This window comes from Chlorocebus sabaeus, chromosome 12 (genome assembly GCF_047675955.1).
Source record: "Chlorocebus sabaeus isolate Y175 chromosome 12, mChlSab1.0.hap1, whole genome shotgun sequence".
Classification (NCBI taxonomy): domain Eukaryota; kingdom Metazoa; phylum Chordata; class Mammalia; order Primates; family Cercopithecidae; genus Chlorocebus; species Chlorocebus sabaeus.
The window spans coordinates 35880082-35899138 of NC_132915.1; the positions used below are offsets into that span (position 1 = coordinate 35880082).

General features: G+C 44.1%; 1 protein-coding gene across 2 annotated transcripts in view; it reads right to left on the reverse strand.

Moving 5' to 3' along the window:
• The window catches only part of GLDC (glycine decarboxylase), a 114172-nt gene that overhangs the window by 75393 nt on the left and 19722 nt on the right, over positions 1-19057 (reverse strand). For both annotated transcript variants that reach the window (XM_007969302.3, XM_007969301.3), the window contains exons 3-5: positions 14728-14863; positions 4776-4940; positions 1181-1258 (exon numbers count right to left, since the gene is read on the reverse strand). In XM_007969302.3, the coding sequence (XP_007967493.2) occupies positions 1181-1258; positions 4776-4940; positions 14728-14863 (379 nt within the window). The remainder of the gene's footprint in view (positions 1-1180; positions 1259-4775; positions 4941-14727; positions 14864-19057) is intronic.

Consider the following 19057-nt stretch of genomic DNA (forward strand, 5'->3'; position numbering starts at 1 on the left):
GGCCTCCCACCCCTGCCCCATCCCATCCCACACCAGGCCCTTCAGTGGTAACCGTGTCACAGCAACTCAAGAGCATCCGACAGCTCTGCTTCTGTTCCTCTCTTCCATCCTATGACTCCCCTTTGCCTTTTCCTGTCACAATCTCTTCCTGAGAGAGACCCAGGAGCATTGCTTCCTAGGGCTAATGAGCCAATATTTGTAACAACAGAGCCATCGCCTCTTTCACCTGGGATCACTCTCAAGTGAATAGAAAACCATCAGTAAGACAAGAAGGGAGCGGAGCGGGTGCAGTGGCTCACACCTGTAATCCCAGCACTTTGGGAGGCTGAGGCGAGTGGATCATGAGGTCAGGAGATCAAGACCATCCCAGCTAACACAGTGAAACCCCGTCTCTACTAAAAATACAAAAAAATTAGCCAGGCGTGGTGGCAGGTGCCTGTAGTCCCAGCTACTCAGGAAGCTGAGGCAGGAGAATGGCATGAACCGGGGAGGTGGAGATTGCAGTGAGCAGAAGTCGCACCACTGCACTCCAGCCTGGGCGACAGAGTCTCAAAAAAAAAAAAAAAAGACAAGGAGGAAGAACTTCCTTAGATTGCTGAAACTAATGCCAATTATATGTCGGAAACCCTCCTCTGAAGGGATGGTGGTATGGGTAGAGGAAAGAATGCTCAACTTTTACAAAGGAGAAGGCAAATACCTACAAATAGCGGTCGTTGCGAGGTTTGTTTTACCTGATTACAGCATGAACGAAAGACACCACACTTTAAACTATATCGCATCTCACCTAGAGACTCTGTGCATCCTCTGTAAACTACGTTTGCAAGGAATGCACACAAAATCCTAACAGTTGTATGTGAGTCCCATTTTTTTTTCAAACTTTTCAAAACCTAATCAAAACAATATTTTTATTTTCTTTTCACAAAAAGAAAGCACAACACAACAACTTACTGTAAAGCAATGGCAACTGTGTATTTCCCCACTCAATTCTGACACAGCTTACTTACCAGAGAGATCCCCAGAAGAAAGTAAGAGGGAAGGCAAAACTCAGAACCCCAATTTAAACCGCAAAAAAGCCTGTTTCAGATTCACCTCCAATCAGTTTGGAAGTAAGAAAGAGAAAGAAACAGCAGAGATGAACATGACATTATCCTGAGTTTAAAACACGAATAAAATTAATTACTTGGCTCGAGTCTGGACAACAGCTATTGTCTGTGGGTGGCAACGGGGGTCAACAAAGAACTTCCTCCTCTTGTTGTGTCTGTTGAAAAGAAAAAGCACATTCCAATATGAACATTAAATAAATCAGACTATCTTCTAAGAATGCAAAGCAAACATGGTACCGAGGGTAAGTCTAAGCACAGTATAAAAAATACTGAGTAGGCCAGGTACGGTGGCTCACACCTGTAGTCCCAGCACTTTGGGAGCCTGAGGTGGGCAGATTACCTGAAGTCAGGAGTTCGAGACCAGCCTGGCCAACATGATAAAACCCCATCTCTACTAAAAATACAAAATTAGCCGGGTGTGATGGTGCATGCCTGTAATCCCAGCTACTTGGGAGGCTGAGGCCGGAGAATTGCTTGAACCAGGGAGGTGGAGGTTGCAGTGAGCCAAGATCGCACCACTGCTGCACTCCATCCTGCGCAAGAAGAGCGAAACTCTATCTCAAAACAACAGCAGCAACAACAAAAAACACTGAGCCATCAATAACTAATGGCATTTACTGATTAGCATTGCTCATAGATCCAATTCCCATTCTAACCCCATTTAGAAAGTCAGTCTTAAGATGGTTCAATTTCTATGTTTATTCAATAACAATTATTTAATAATGGTTCAAAACTTTAAAAATATACCACGAGGAAAAAGAAAATAAAGCAAAGGACAGTGATTAGATACAACTGTAAAATGGACAGGTGTGGTGGCTTACACCTGTAATCCCAGTACTATAGGAGGCCACGGAAGGTAGATCACCTGAGGTCAGGAGTTCAAGATCAGCCTGGCCAACATAGCGAAACCCCAGCTCTACTAAAACTACAAAACTTAGCCAGGCATGGTGGTGCGTGCCTGTAATCCCAGCTACTCGGGGGGCTGAGGCAGGAGAATTGCTTGAACCCGGGAGGCAGAGGTTGCAGTGAGCTGAGATCGCATCACTGCACGCCAGCCTAGGCCACAGAGTGAGACCCCATCTTAAATAAATAAAAACATACATACATAAATTAATAAATAAAATAGTTTATTTATTTTTATTTTATTTCATTTTATTTATTTTTTTTTTTTTGAGGTGGAGTCTCGCTCTGTCCCCCAGGCTGGAGTGCAGCTCCGCCTCCCGGGTTCACACCATTCTCCTGCTTCAGCTTCCCAAGTAGCTGGGACTACAGGCGCCCACCACCACACCCGGCTAATTTTTTTGTATTTTTAGTAGAGATGGGGTTTCACCGTGTTAGTCAGGAAGGTCTCGATCTCCTGATCTTGTGATCCGCCCGTCTCGGCTTCCCAAAGTGCTGGGATTACAGGCGTGAGCCACCGTGCCTGGCCTTATTTTATTTTTTCGTTGGGGGAACAGGGTCTCACTTTGTCACCCAGGCTGGAGTGTAGTGGTGCAATCACAGCCCATTGCAACCTCGACCTCCCAGGCTCAAGTGATCCTTCCACCTCAGCACACTGGCCCCCACATAGTTGGGACTACAGGCATGTGCCACCATGCCCAGCCAATTTTTGTATTAAAAAAATAAAATTGGCCAGTCATGGTGGCTCATGCCTGTAATCCTTGTACTTTGGGAGGCTGAGGCAAGTGGATCGCTCGAGCTCAGGAGTTCAAGACCAGCCTGGGCAACATGGCAAAACCCCATCTCCACAAAAAATACAAAAATTAGCTGGGCATGGTGGCACAGGCCTACAGTCCCAGCTACTTGGGGGGATGAGGCAAGAGGATCACTTGAACTGGCGAAGTTAAGGCTGCAGTGAGCTGAGATTGTGCACCCCAGCCTGGGTGACAAAGTCAAATCTTGCCTCAAAAAAATAAATGAAGGCTGGGTGCAGTGGCTCACGCCTGTAATCCCAGCACTTTGGGAGGCAGAGGTGGGCGGATCACGAGGTCAGGAGATCGAGACCATCCTGGCTAACACGGTGAAACCCCGTCTCTACTAAAAAATACAAAAAACTAGCCGGGCGTGGTGGCGGGCGCCTGTAATCCCAGCTACTTGGGAGGCTGAGGCAGGAGAATGGCGTGAACCCGGAAGGTAGAGCTTGCAGTGAACTGAGATCGCACCACTGCACTCCAGCCTGGGCAACAGAGCAAGACTCCGTCTCAGGAAAAAAAAAATAATAATAAATTAAAATAAATAAATAAATGAAATAAAAAGCAATTTTAAAAAAAAAAAAAGAGGGAAGATGAAAATTAGTGAAAAGCTAAGAATAATAACCAGAGAGGCAAATGGACGGCACCCCTTTGTTGCTGTGTGTCCCTGACAGAAGGGAGAACCTGAACCCACCCCCAAGGGCTGCTCAGGAATCAGAAAGGCCGATGGTTGGAATGCACCAGAGGCCCCTAAACCTGCTGAACAATATGGAGCTCATTCCCCACTCCAAGTCTGCAGAAGCCAAAAAAGAGGCTTACATGGGCATTCAGAGCTAGGGGCACAAGACCTAAGACACAGTGTGAATGTGTGCACCTTTCCCAACCAGATGACCATCTACATGAGAATTCCACCAGGAAGGTAGGCTCCTAAGTCCTGGCAAGGCAAATGAGGGAAGGGGATGAGCTGGAGAACCACTGTGAATTGTCCATCCTGATTCAGTAACTCCACTTCTAGAAACGGCTCTTCAGGAAATAATCAGAAGTTTTGACAAAGATTTATTATAAGGATGCACATGAAGCACTATTAATAACAGTAAAAGATGGAAATAAACTAAATGTGTAATAGACAAGAGATTAAATAAATTACGGCACTTCCATGCAAGTGCCATGGAGATAATAGAAGTCCTACTCTGGGCCTGAGAATCCACCCTCGACCACAGTGCTAGGACCTTTGTCGCTACCCTCTTACAACCCCACCAAACGGAGACCCTCACACCTTTCCACTCAGCTATGCTGTCAAGGTTTGGAACAACGGAGAGGCTCCCAAGTGCTCCGTCATGTGTGTGTGTTATGGGGGGATCCTCACGACTAACCCACACTCGCCCTCAAAGCAGCACCCTCACCCCTACCCCCAGCCACATCTATCCAAAGTCCACTTCTAATTGAGCTTCCCCCTCCCCTGCTCCCGCCCTCTGCCCTCCCAAAGCAAGGTGCCAAGTCAGCTGTTTAAGGTCACGTTGCCACCCTAACCTCACTGCCTTGCCTTAAGAGACCTCACCCTGTCCCCCAAACAACCCCGCTGGCCCCTGGAGCCACCCTTGCAGCCCCCAGGCATGCGCTTGGCTGCCTCCCCATGCCAGCACTTCCCAGTGGGGGACCTGGCACCGGCTCCTTGTCCTTCCTCCCAAAAATGGTACCCTCACCAAACGTGCAGATATCTTCACCCCTCACCTGCCAACCTCAGCCCTCCCGTCTAATCTTCCCCAACCCCAACCAAAATCCAGGTGGAGACACCAAGAAGGACCCTGGGAGGAAATATCCAACTTCTAGGTTTTTGAACCTCTTGAGTTTTTCAGTTTCTTTAGAAAGTCATACTCTAGAAAGCTGACTAAAGTAATATTCACAATATACTATAAAAAGAAAACAAGGCCGAATGAGGTGGCCCACACCTGGAATCCCAGCACTTTGGGAGGCCTCTCACCTGTGACACAGCTGCAGCGCCTCTGCGGCTGCAGTCCCCTCATCCAGCAGGGATGCATTGGCCATGTCCAGGCCTGTGATGTCACACACCATGGTCTGGTAGTTGAGTAAACTCTCCAGCCTCCCCTGAGACACCTCAGGCTGGTATGGAGTATACTGGGTGATCCTGCAAGGGAAACAAAAGGTCTTGTCCAAACTCTGACTCTGCTGCTTAGAGAAGCACACAAAATACCTTCGTTTTAGGATTCAGTACCTGAAAATAATTAGCCTATCTTAAAGAGAATTACATAACACATCAGTAAGCTTCTTTTTGGCCTTTGTAAAGAAGCTTAGAATTAAATCACAGTAACAATATTACCCTTTGTTTGGGGATAAGCAGTACTTATTTTTGTGTCTCTGGTTTTCTTTCTTTGAGACAGGGTCTCACTCTGTCACCCAGGCTGGAGTGCAATAGCATGATCACGACTCCCTGAGCCTCAATGTACAAGGCTCAAGAGATCCTCTGGCCTAAGTCTCCAAAGTGGCTGGGACAACAAGCACATGCCATCAAGCTCGGCTAATTTTTGTATTCTTTGTAGAGCCAGGGTTTTACCATGTTGCCCAAGCTGGTCTTAAACTCCTGAGCTCAAGCAATCCACCTGCCTCGGCCTGCCAATGTGCTGGGATTACAGGCATGAGCCACTGCACTTGAGGCTACCTATAATATTATAAACACAAATTTTATTTGCTATTATCTTTCCCCTAGATAAAAGACCTCATTCACAGTTTACAATAGGAAAGCATCCAAGAATCTAACATGTAATACTCAAATATTTTATTTATATATTTATTAGGATATTTGTTTTATGTTAACCAGGAGAAGTTCTACATATAATAGAGGTCTACTTAAGAATACTCATTATCCAGTTACTAAGAGTCCATGGCAGTTAACTCTATGGCTATTGAAATTCCAGGATGGAAATGTTTAAAAGGCAACATAAACATGGATTCTAACTTTATCTCCTTCAATTATTAGCCAAGAATGTGGCTTTGGATATGTGAGTTAGCCAATTGAGTTCCTTCATCCTTACAGGTGAGAGCCACCACGCCTGACCTATTTTACTTGGAAGGCTGAGGCGGGCAGATCACGAAGTCAGGAGATTGAGACCATCCTGGCTAACACGGTGAAACCCCGTCTCTACTAAAAACACATAAAATTAGCCGGGCATGGTGGCACACGCCTGTAGTCCCAGCTACTCGGGAGGCTGAGGCAGAAGAATCACTTGAACCTGGGGGCGCAGAGGTTGCGGTGAGCTGAGATCACGCCACTGCACTCCAGCCTAGGCGACAGAGCAAGACTCTCCATCTCAAAAAAAAAAAAAATTAGTATATCATGAACATCTCCCGCATCAGCAAATATTTTTTACAGCATCATTTTCAATGAGTGCATAGTATTATATTCATATTGTCTAATTATCATTTCCTTTTAGCAGACACTGCTTGTTTTTCCTGTTCTCTTCTGTGCTGTGATGAATTCTTTGGAATATTGTTCTCTCTCTTCCTATTGTACATCCTGTGCCTGTCTTTATGGATACACTAAGTCTTTCCCGTTTATCAGATAGACTAACTTGTATGTGTGTATACCCGCGTGTGTACGTATTTCTACACAGCAAATAATGATTCCGAGTAAAATGAAAGTTTTTTATTAGTCAAGCAATCTAAGCACTTGGCTGGAGTAGTGCCACATCTGTCTTCACGGTGTCAAGCCATGTGTGTAGCTCTTGTCTGATTCGAGATCACAACTGCCTGCCTTTTGTCTATGCCTTTTATATGACCCCATTTCTGTTCAGATTTCCCTTTCTATTTGCCTGCACCATGTATTGTGTGCCTCATTCATTCCAGTTCACCACCCACTTAGAATTTGGCAAACTAATTTACAGTTGCTGGGCCAGTCTGTTCAAGCAAAAATCCATTCTGTTGTACACACACACACACACTCTCTGTCACACACATACTCTCTTTCTCTCTCTCACACACACATACACACACCCACACACCAACACCCCAATACAAGTCTCAGGAAATTATTTCAAAGTCCTGATATTGTACTGCTTGGAAAGGCAACCTCCCCACCACACTGCCTGTCAAAGATAAGAAGATGTTGGTTTCAAAGTTTTCAAAAAAGAAAGAAAGAAAACTAGATGGAGGCTGGGTGCGATGGCTCACACCTGTAATCCTTGCACTTAGGGAGACTGAGGTGGGCAATCACTCAAGCCCAGGAGTTCAAGACCAGCCGGGGCAATATATGAAACCTCACCCCTACAAAAAAATAAGGCTGGGTACGGTGGCTCGTGCCTGTAATCCCAGCACGTTGGAAGGCAGAGGCGGGCGGATCACGAGGTCAGGAGTTCAAGACCAGCCTGGCCAATATGGTGAAACCCTGTCTCTACTAAAAATACAAAAATTAGCTGGGCATGGTGGTGCGTGCTTCTGGTCCCAGCTACTTGTGAGGCTGAGGCAGAAAAATCGCTTGAAACCAGGAGGCGGAGGTTGCAGGGAGCCAAAATCAAGCCACTGCACTCCAGCCTGGGTGACAGAGCAAGAGTCCGTCTCAAAACACAAACAAACAAAAAAAAACCACATGAGGCTGGAGGATAGGTTGAGGTTACAATGAGCCGCCATCACACGAGCTGCGATCACACCACTGCACTCCCACCTGGGTGACGGGAGTGAGACCCTGTCTCAAAAAATAAATTCGTAAAATACAAAATGATCTTGTTTTTATAAGTTTGTAAGAACAAGTAGATGAACCAAAATGTAAGCTGGTTTTCTCTGGGTGGTGAGATGATTAACATGATTTTTTTTTTTATTGTGTGTTTCAAATGTTAAAGAAACCAGCTACCATTCATTAACCATCTCTTATGTGTCAGGAACACATTTACTACCTTTTTTATGATTATATTATACATGTTCTTTGTAACAAAAGAACCCAGATAACTATTGAGAAATAAAATCACTCAATTTCCAAACTTTAACATAACTACAGTTAACATTCAGGTGCATTTTTTCCAATCTCTTTTCTACATCATAAACTATTTATACTAAAAGTAGTATTGGCCAGGCATGGAGGCTTACACCTGTAATAACATTTTGGGAAGCCAGGGTGGGAGGATCACTTGCACCAGGAGTTCAAGACCAGCCTGGGCAACATAGCAAGACTCTGTCTCTACTAAAAATAAAAGAAGTTTTTGTATCTTAACTTTTTTCAGTTAACATTATTCCATGAACAATGTCTAACATCTTTAAATACAATTCAAAAACATAATTTTAACTGCTCTATGGTATTAAATAATTTATGAAATAAATTATTTAAGTTATAATTTCTTCATGTAAATCTTAATGTATTTAATGCATTCCTTCCAGTTGAATACTACTTTTGATTTCAAATATTAGAAATGGCATAATAGTGAAGATCCTTATCTCTGTCTTATTTCCTAAGGATACATTCTTAGAAGTGGAATTCCAAATTGTATGTGATAATTAGTTTTTTGGGGCTTTTGTTTTTTAGATGGGGTCTTGCTCTGTCATCCAGGCTGGAGTGCAGTGGTGCGATCTCGGTTCAGTGCAACCTCCACCTCTTGGGTTCAAGCCATTCTCTTGCCTCAGCCTCCTGAGTAGCTGGGATTACAGGTTTGCGACACCACACCCAGCTAAATTTTGTATTTTTAGTTGAGATAGAGTTTCACCATGTTGGCCAGGCTGGTCTCCAACTCCCGACTCAGATGATCCGCCCACCTTGGCCTCCCAAAGTGCTAGGATTACAGGTGTGAGTCACGCGTAATTATCACGCCCAGTCTGATAAATAGTTCTGAGGCTCCCAGCGCATAGTGCTATGTTCCTCTTCAGAAAGAGCATATCTGTCTGCATTCTCTTAAACAGTACAGTGATTTACAGTATCCCTGCATCTTGAAAACTACTAAGTATTACGAAGCACTGAGTTTTTGTTTTTGTTTTGTTTTTTGAGACAGAGTCTTGCTCTGTCACACAGGCTAGAGTGCAGTGGCCTGATCCTGGCTCGCTGCAACCTCCACCTCCTGGGCTTAAGCAATCCTCGCACCTCAGCCTCCTGAGTGGCTGGGACTACAGGTATGCACCACCACGCCCAGCTAATTTTTATATTTTTTTGTAGAGATGGAGTTTCACCATGTTGGCCAGGCTGGTCTCAAACTCCTGGGCTCAACGACCACGCCCACCTCGACCTCCCAAAATGTTGGGATTATAGGTGTGAGCCACCATACCCAGCTAAAGCCCTGGGTTTTAATCTATTTTTTTTTTTTTTAATAGAGACAGGGTATTACTATGTTGTCCAGGCTAGTCTCAAATTCCTGGGCTCAAGTGATCCTTCCATCTCAGCTTCACAAATTTCTGGGATAACAGGAGTGAGCCACTGTGCCAAGGCTTAATCTTACTAATTTTCTACAGTCATGCATGGCTTAACAGAAACGTGTTCTGAGAAATCCATCATTAGGTGATTTAGTCATTGTTGTGTGAACCTCAAAGAGTGTACTTACACGTACTTAGAAGGTATAGCCTACTACACACCTAGGCTACATGGCATAGCCTATCACTCCCAGGCTACCAACATGTACAGCACGTAACCGTACTGAATACTATAGGCAATTGTAAAACAATGGTTAAGTATTTGTGTTTCTAAATACAGAAAAGTTACAGTAAAAATACAGAAATACAATTTTATGGGACCATTGTCATATACACAATCTGTCAGTGACCAAAATATCACTACACAGGGCATGAGTGTACTTGTGAATGGGGACAAATAACTAAACCTCGCTCTAGCCAGTATCTCTTGGCTCTCAGTGGAAATAACATCGTCTATATGAGAGATTTTTCTTAACGCTCAAATCAGACTAATGTACTGTCCAAAGATTATTCAAGTGAATAATAGCAACCATAAATTAGCATCTGCAAATTATTTTGAATTTGTAAGAACACTCAAAAACTTTTAAAATCCCTAGTTTTCTGTCTATATGTGTCTATGTGTTTTAAGACTCAGTATACAGGCTAGGTGTGGTGGCTCACACCTGTCAGCACTTTGGGAGGAAAATCTCTTGGGGCAAGTAGTTCAAGATCAACCTGGGCAACATAGAGAAACCTTGTCTCTATTAAAAATTTTAAAAAAAAAAAAAAACCTAGCCTGCCGAGAAACCTGTAAGTCCCACCTACTCAGGAGGCTGAGGTGGGAGGATTATGTGAGCCAAGGAGTTCCAGTTTACAGTGAGCTATTAGAGCACCACTGTGTGCTAGTCCAGGTGACAGACAGAGACCCTGTCTAAAAAAAAACAACTTAGTATTTAACCAGTATTTTCTTTTCCTTTTTCTTTTCTTTTTTTTTTTTTTTGAAACGGAGTCTCACTGTCACCCAGGCTAGAGTGCAGTGGTGCAATCTCCACTCACTGTAGCCTCCTCCTCCTGGGTTCAAGTGATTCTCCTCCTTCAGCCTCCCGAGTATCTGAGATTACAGGTGCCCACCACTATGCCTGGCTACATTTTTTTGTATTTTTTGTAGAGAGAGGGTTTCGCCATGTTGGCCAGGCTGGTCTCAAACACCTGACCTCAACTGATCTGCCCACCTCGGCCTCCCAAAGTGCTGGGATACAGGTGTGAGCCACCGCACTTGGCCTAATCAGTATTTTCTTTTCTGTTGTTTGTATACAGGCTTGTGCTATGCTACCCAGGCTGGAGAGCAGTGGCTGTTCACAGGTGCAATGATTGGGCACTACAGCCTCAAACTTCTGGACTCATGTGATCTTCCTGCCTCGGCCTCCCAAGGAGCTGGAACCACAGGCACAAGCCACCATGCCTGGCTTAAGATCAGTATTTTCAGTGACCCACTGGCTCTTGAAAAGTTGGAGTTTTTTTTCATTTTCATCTTCAAAAAAATGTTTAAAGCATATGCTGATAGACCTTTCCCAAAAGGACTTCCCCAGAATTCTATTTAGATATTATTACATATTTCCACTTAAAAACTATTTATTCTAATTAGTTACATCTTTTTCATCCCTTATGTAATATTTCTCTCTCAACCCTTTTATAAGTCCAAGGTGAGATTAATGTTATTTAGCACTGCTAAAGGTAGAGACCTTTAAAATTGTTGTTTTGCAAAGATGCCAAATATGTAATCTCACTCCTTTCACTGTAAACTTCTTGTATTAGTCTACAGGTTTTTGGCACTACTGAAATAAAACAGGTATTAATGCTCTTAACAATGATCTATTAAAGGACAGTGAGCCTCGGATCTGAGGGATGATAAATAACCCTCATTTCAGGAGAAAAATGCTATCAAAAGGCCTGCCATCATGTTTACAAGAGTTTGAATCAATTAGGTAAAACATAGTGATTAAGAAAATGTGTCTGTGATCTATAATGTCTATGTTCCAACTGACTAACTCAACTGGTTTGTTCCTAAATATATTTTAACATATAAAAAGGTATCTGCACATCCAAGAAGGCATTTAGCTCAGCTCAAACAGGAGGCTTGATATATTCAACATGGCATTAACATTTCACCCGAAATATTCAGTGTTCTCTATCATTTTGACTTTCTTTTGGAATTAATTGGGAAAGGGGGTCATGGGGGGTTGCAGGACAAACACTCCTGAGATTCTCTCATTTTAACCCTGCTGCCAAAATTATACCAAACAGAAATAGCTACAAGGAAGATGTAAATGTTCTGATGTTATCAGTAGTTGAAAATTTGGAATAGTGAACCCCGTAAAATAAATTCTAGACCTGATGTAAATTGTCTTTCAAGAGCCCAAATGTTTGTTTTCTTTCGAGGCTACGTCATCCATTTGTTTTCCCCTCACGTCACCGGAATTTGTTGGTTCCATCTCTATGGAAACCATTCAGAAGGATGATAATGTGAAGTCTACCACCCACATATGCACAGCCCTCCCTATCAGCACTGGTGGGGCGCAGTATCACTCTCTGGTTCAGATCAGCTTTCAGAGAATAGAAAGAAACAGTATTTAGAATGCACCCGAAAAGCAAATGAAAAGTATAGGACAACATCATCTCCTTCTCAAAACACTGGCTGCTCCTACAGTAAATTAACATCCGCCCACAGCCAGAAAGCAATATGGTGAATATTCTGTATAGTCACCAAGAGCAAAGGCTGCTGGCCAGTATTCAGACAGCTGGAATGCTGCAGCCCGTTCGTGTACTTTTGAGGCTTTTCTTAAGGGGGAAGAGAAACAGGCCATTTTCTTTTGAAATTAACCTTGGAGTTTACCATTCAAATTTTTACCAATACCACAATGAAAAAGAAGCCTTCATGAATGCAAACGCATTCACATACACTACAGAGAAATTAGTTCTTTGATTTTCCTGTCCCCTTATTAATAAAGTGGAACATACTGAAACTAAGAGTTATGTACAGAGACAGCAATACAGGAATGATTGTGCTGAGACATCTGGCTCCTATAATGATAAAAATAATTGCATCTACGACAAAGCGCATGCACGCACCAGGATTATGTTTGGAATGATGGAAAAGCAGACAAAGATGCAAAGTGTTGATCAAATTGTTAACACTCATTGATTGGGAGCATGTACTTGGGTATTTCAAAAGCTCCTGTTGATGCAACTTATGATTTCCCATTAGTGAAACCTGAATTACCTTTAGGAAAGTTGGTTTTTACATATGTTAATCTGAAAGCCAGTATGTGCCCCTTGCTAGGAATACCTTTGAATTGCAGAGGCAACAACTTACTCTGTCCTCATATCATGATGATCCTGCTAGAAATTAAAGTTATCTCTTCCACAAACTAACTTTTAAAAAATCACCTGGGAATTATCATCACACTTCATCTATATTTGATTTGTTTCCATGCTGGAAATGAAAAGTGTACACCTATATTTTCAAACAAGATGTCTTCCTTTTAAGACTAAAAATGTTAAGTCTTAAAATTTCATTTGAAATAAAATTTTAGCTCAATGTTTCTGGTGTCTAAAATGGCACCAATCCAAAAAGATGGGAAAGAAGGGCTTAGGAGTCCCCACCTTTCCTCCTCCACAGTTAGACATTATTTCCCAATGAACAGAAGAGGCAGATGTCCTGAACTCCCCAGGCTGGAGTGCAATGCTGCAATCTCGGCTCACCACAACCTCCGCCTCCCAGGTTCAAGCGATTCTTCTGCCTCAGCCTCCCAAGTAGCTGGGATTATAGGCATGTGCCACCATGCCCGACTAATTTTGTATTTTTAGTAGAGACGGGGTTTCTCCATGTTGGTCAGGCTGGTCTCAAACTCCTGACCTCAGGTGATCCACCTGCCTCAGGCTCCCAAAGTCCTGGGATTACAGGCATGAGCCCCCGTGCCTGGCCTATTTGATTATTTACATCATACAGCAAACAGCAATGGAAAACAATGAAATAGCATGGAAGTGGACTAGAAGTATTTTCTCAAATGCAGGAGAAATGCTTTCAGTGTTGTTCTATCAGTGAGGGCTGGAGTGGGCAGGAGACACAAACATGGATAGACAGACACACACACACACACACACACACACACTCCACCATCAGTGAGGACCAGAGTGGACAGGAGACAGACACAGATGGACACACACACACACACACACACACACACACACACACCCCTAGAAGTAGGAGTGATGGCCGGGTGCGGTGGCTCATGCCTGTAATTCCAGCACTTTGGAGGCCGAGGCGGGTGGATTACGAGGTCAGGAGTTCAAGACCAGCCTGGCCAAGATGGTGAAACCCTGTCTCTACTAAAAATGCGAAAAATTAGCCAGGCGCTGTGGCTGGCGCCTATATTCCCAGTTACTCTGGAGGCTGAGGCAGGAGAATCGCTTGAACTCGGAGGGCAGAGGTTGCAGTGAGCTGAGATTGTGCTACTGCACTCCAGCCTGGGTGACAGAGTGAGACTCTGTCTCAGGGAGAAAAAAAAAAAGAGTGACTTATCTAACTGTTGAGGTGAGACTGGAATAAGTAACTGAGCATGCATAGCTCAGGCCTCTCTCTTATCTTTCTAGAAGAGCCTGTCTACAAAATGCACATGTTCTCTTTCTTTAGAAAGTGCTAGCAATAAAGCTGATATTATGATCTCCAACACTATGTCTTTTTGTCAGTCAGTTGTGAATCAAAAATTTTGGGGGTGGAAGGGGAAGGGAACACGATTATCTGTCCCCCTTAAAAATCCTGACAGAAGAGCCGGGTGTGGTGGCTCATGCCTGTAATCCCAACACTTTGGGAGGCCGAGGTGGGCAGATCACCTGAGGTCAGGAGTTCAAGACCAACATGGTAAAACCCCGTCTCTACTAAAAATACAAAATTAGTCCAGCATATGGCGCGCACCTGTAATCCCAGCTACTTGGGAGGCTGAGGCAGGAGAATTGCTTGAACCTGGGAGGCAGAGGTTGCAATGAGCCAAGATCATGCCACTGTACTCCAGACTGGGATACACAGCAAGACTCCATCTGGGCAGGGTGGTCAGGTGGAATCCTGACAGAAGACAGTGGACCAAGATTCTCTCCCAGACTCCACCACTGACTCACTGAGACAGCTCAGAAGTAGCCTAAGTCCCAGGGTCTCCAAGGAGGAGTAAAGCCCTGAATCTACCCACCTGCAGGTTTCACATCTTACTCAAATACAGCACAGAAATTAAGTTGGAGAAGAGGAAGAGATGACCAGATCCACAATTTAGCATCCTAGCAGATTTTATGGGACTAGAAGTGGGAAGAAACTTCTATTTCCTCAACATTTGAGCAAGAACATTTCCCAATCCGGAGAAACCTGGTAGGTTCCCGGAGGTTGGAGACAGCACTGGGGGATGGGTGTCAGTGTGGAGTCTCTGAGACTGCCAGGGGACAGATGGAGGATGGAGAGAATTATGCAAATCATAGTAGTCCTGTTCCTGAACCGAGAAATACATTACCATCCTGAGTTCTCCAGTAAGTTCCGCAAAATCGTCTGTGGCACTGAGCAGTTATAATAGCCCATGCCAATATATGATCTCCAGATCTGGTTTTTGCTCGAAATGGCATGCAGAGTTGCAAGGATTTCATTTTCACCTGATTGTGGGAAAAAGAGAAACGTTACAGAGAGAAGATGTCTCAGAAAGGAGCTCTAATTACAGTTTAAAACCCTCACTTTGTTTGAATATTTATGAGAGAATAACTATATGGAAAATGTTAAGAGTCTTCCATCCAACCAACACTAAGTACTGTATGCGATATCTCAAAAAAAAAAAAATTCCCAAACAACACTCAATTTCTCCTCAAGGTTGGCCCCTCGTCATTGTTTTGACTCTTCCTTATTCAGTTCTGTTTGCTAGAATTGCCCATTTTTACACTTGCCTCATTCCGGCTTTTTCTGTTCCCTTTCTGTTTCTGCTGTATATACGCTAAAAAAAAATTCTGTCTTACTCCCAGTAAAATACTGTGTTTTACCTTCTAAACTGCCTTATACTCTCTGGAAGTAGACACGGCTTCAGTCTAATTAACACATAACCTACATTTTCTCTAAAACTGTTCTACTCAGTTACACATTCCTCCTTTGTGTCACTGAAACAGCAACTTATAAAAAGGCCATCACCCAAAAATAGAAAATATCAGTTGTAATCAAAGACCCTCATGCAAAGCTGGGGACAGTGGCTCACACCTGTAATCCCAGAACTTTGAGAGGCTGAGGTGGGCGGATCGCTTGTGCTCAGGAGTTCAAGTCCAGCCTGGGCAACACGGTGAAACCCCGTCTCTACCAAAAATGCAAAAAATTAGCCAGGCGTGGTGGTTTGCACCTGTGGTCCGGGATTCTTGGGAGGCTGAGGTGGGAGGATCACATGAGCCTGGGAGGTGGAGGTTGTAGTGAGCTAAGATGGCGCCACTGCACTCAAACCTGGGTGACAGAGTGAGACCCCCATCTCAAAAACAAAAACAAAAACAAAAACAAAACAGCCTCATGCAGTTTCTACCAGCATTCTCATGAAGGCACTTTGGTAATTAAGATGTATAAACGTACTTGGATGCAGGTGGGACCCTTTCTCAGGTCATTCGTATAATAACAAAATAATAAAAGCATTTGATATTTATTGAACATTATTCTGCCAGGAATTGTACCATATGCTTTTCATGCGGCCTGGGACACTGAGGATTGAAGACAGTCACTTGGCCGGGGGTCACACGACTTTAAATTAAAGGATTACTAATCCAGTCTCACACTTTAACCCATTGAACTAAATTGAGAGTTGCTACATGGACAGCTCTTACACCGAAGGGTACCCTTTTTTTTTTTTTTTTTTTTTTTTTTGAGAGGGAGTCTTGCTCTGTCACCCAGGCTGGAGTGCAGTGGCTTGATCTTGGCTCACTGCAACCTCTGCCTCCCAGGTTCAAGTGATTCTTCTGCCTCAGCCTCCTGAGTAGCTGGGACTACAGGTGCACACCACCACACTCGACTAATTTTTGTATTTTTAGTAGAGACAGGGTTTCACCATATTGGCCAGGCTGATCTCAAACTCTTGACCTTGTGATCCACTCACCTCGGCCTACCAAAGTACTGGGATTACAGGCGTGAGCCACCGCGCCCGGCCACTGAAGGGTACTTTTTAGATACAAATGACATCATATGGTTCTTTATTTGCCTCTCTGCATAGAGATAGATTGTGTTACTAAAATTTAACTGGGATTTAACTACTTAGGCAAATGTCTGTCTCCTTTAAGATCTTCTTAGGGACTCAGTCACTTACCCTGGGAAATGATTTATTTTATTGTTCCTCTATCAGAGAAAAATGTAGACACAGCAAAATCCAAGACAGCAAACTGGCAAGAAGACACTTAACATGTTTTAACCCTACTGAACTCTATCTGAATATTATTTGCATCAATCTTTATCCTCAAGTAAAATACTTTCACCCTCTACCACACACACACACACACACACACACACACACACACAGACACACACACACCCATACACACACTCCCCACTCCACATGCTTTCCCAGGAAATAAATTCACAGGAGATATGGTACTTTGCCAGAGTAGAGTAAGAAAGAAAAGAGTGGATAGTCTTGAAGGTATTAGTTTCATGAGTAATATAATCTAACTACCTTATGGAAGATGATCTTGCCTTCTTCCACTGAAAGTTTAGGAAATAAGTAAAAATGCAATAAACCCACATCTGAGAAGATAGGCAAGGACAGCATCCCTAGGAACAATCATGCAAGAAGTCCAGTCACCTCCCAAATAATCTTCTTAGGGGCAGAATGATTCAGACGCCCAGCAGGAGGAAAGATTAATTAGCGGTGCCTTGTAGGCGAGTCCGGCTTCAATTATGATCCTGTGCAGGGGGGACAGGTCCCTGTTCCACACCGGTCCAGCTCTCCAATGACAACAGCCTGTGAAGGGCTCTGTCTGTCAAACTGAGTTTCGGCTTTGGAAATCAAGCTGGAGAATATGATTCTTTTTACAATAGAAGAAGATAATTCTACTGATGGTGTGGAAAGGTCACTGAGGGGAGACCCTGGCCCAGGGAGATACGGTAAGAGGCCAGCACTATAGTTCAGGAGAGAGATGGGTAAGAGGAGTGTTACGAGTTGAACTGTGCTCCCAAAAATGATACTTTCAAATCCTAACCCCATGGTACCTCTGACTACAACCTTACTTGAAAATAGGGTCTCCACTGATGTAATCAAGTTAAAATGAGATCATGCTGGATTAGGGTCAGCCCTAATCCAATGACTGGTGTCCTTATAAGAAGAGCAAAATTGGGACATGCAGACACACACGCAAGAAAATGCCATATTTGATGGCAGCAGAGGTTGGAGCAATGCATCCACAGGCCGAGGAGTGCCACGGACTGCTAGCAACCCCCAGAAGCTGGGAGAGAGGCAGGGAACTGATCCTCCTTCAGAGCTTCCAGAAAGGAGCCAACCCTGCCAACATCTTGATTTCTGACTACGGAACTGGGAGTGAACAGGCTCCTGTTGTTTTAAGCCACCTAGTTTGTGGTACTATAGTACATGGCAGCCACAGAAAACTAATAAAGAAACTATATCAGTCATTTTTAGGAGACATGGTAATACTCTTGGGCCCAGCTGACCAGTTAAAAAAGGCTCGGGTTGGCCGGCACAGTGGTTCACACCTGTAATCCCAGCACTTTGGGAGGCTGAGGCAGGAGGATCACTTGAGGTCAAGGAGTTCAAGACCAGCCTGGCCAACATGGTGAAACCCCGTCTCTACTAAAAACACAAAAATCAGCTGGGCCTGGTGGCGTGCGCCTGTAATCCCAGCTACTTCAGAGGCTGGAGCAGGAGAATTGCTTGAGCTTGGGAGCCGGAGCTTGCAGTGAGCCGAGATCACGCCAACGCACTCCAGCCTGGGCGACAGAGCGAGACACTGTCTCCAAAAAAAAAAAAAAAAGGCTCAGGTGAACTCCAGCACTTTGCCAGACACGGTTTCCCACACATCATTAAGATTCTACTAGTGGAAGTAATCGACCCCCATAGTACCATTCTCTTTACTAACCAACATCATCCACTGGCGTAAGAGAGCTGTTGCTACGGTACTGGAATGTGTTGGAAGTCTGTGCAGAGGGGTGCAGCAACCTCCCCTACAGTCCCTCAGAGTGACGTGGCCAGAGGTCAAACCAGCAGGCCAAACCAGCACCACCAGTTATCTAGCCCAAAGATTTGCACTGATTGCTCTCTCACTCACATGGCCTGGCATGGGAAAGAAAAGCAGTATAGCCTTGCAGTCAGGTTGTTCCACAAGCAGCATGGCTGAGAGAACCAACTCAATGGCTGACTTTTAATTGGCTGCATACCTGGAGAAAACTAATATAATAGTAGTTGAAATAATTAGAAATAGCTAAATGGACATTGGTGGGAGCCAAAAGGGTTATTTAAACCAACAGTCCCCATAGTGAGTGAAACTGCTAACGTAATTCTTCCAGTGCAGGACTCTCCTTCCTCATACCCAGCCCCAGGAGACAAAATAGGATTAGAGAGATAGGAATTTGGCTATTGTGCCAAGAGCCACAATCCCTAGTGAGGGACTGTAGCAAAAATCTAGCTCTCGCCCCATATGGAGGTGCTCAAATGTGTTGTTTTGATTTTGCTTGTAGACTTTTGGAAGGTCTTTTTACCGTGGTTTTATTTTCCACTCCTGTGATAGTAGCCCTAGCTGTTAGGTGAATTCCCACTGATAGGAAAGGTGGGGTTAAAGTTGTATGGGTCTGCAGCAGAGGCCGCCTCCTGGGAAGGAGTAGAT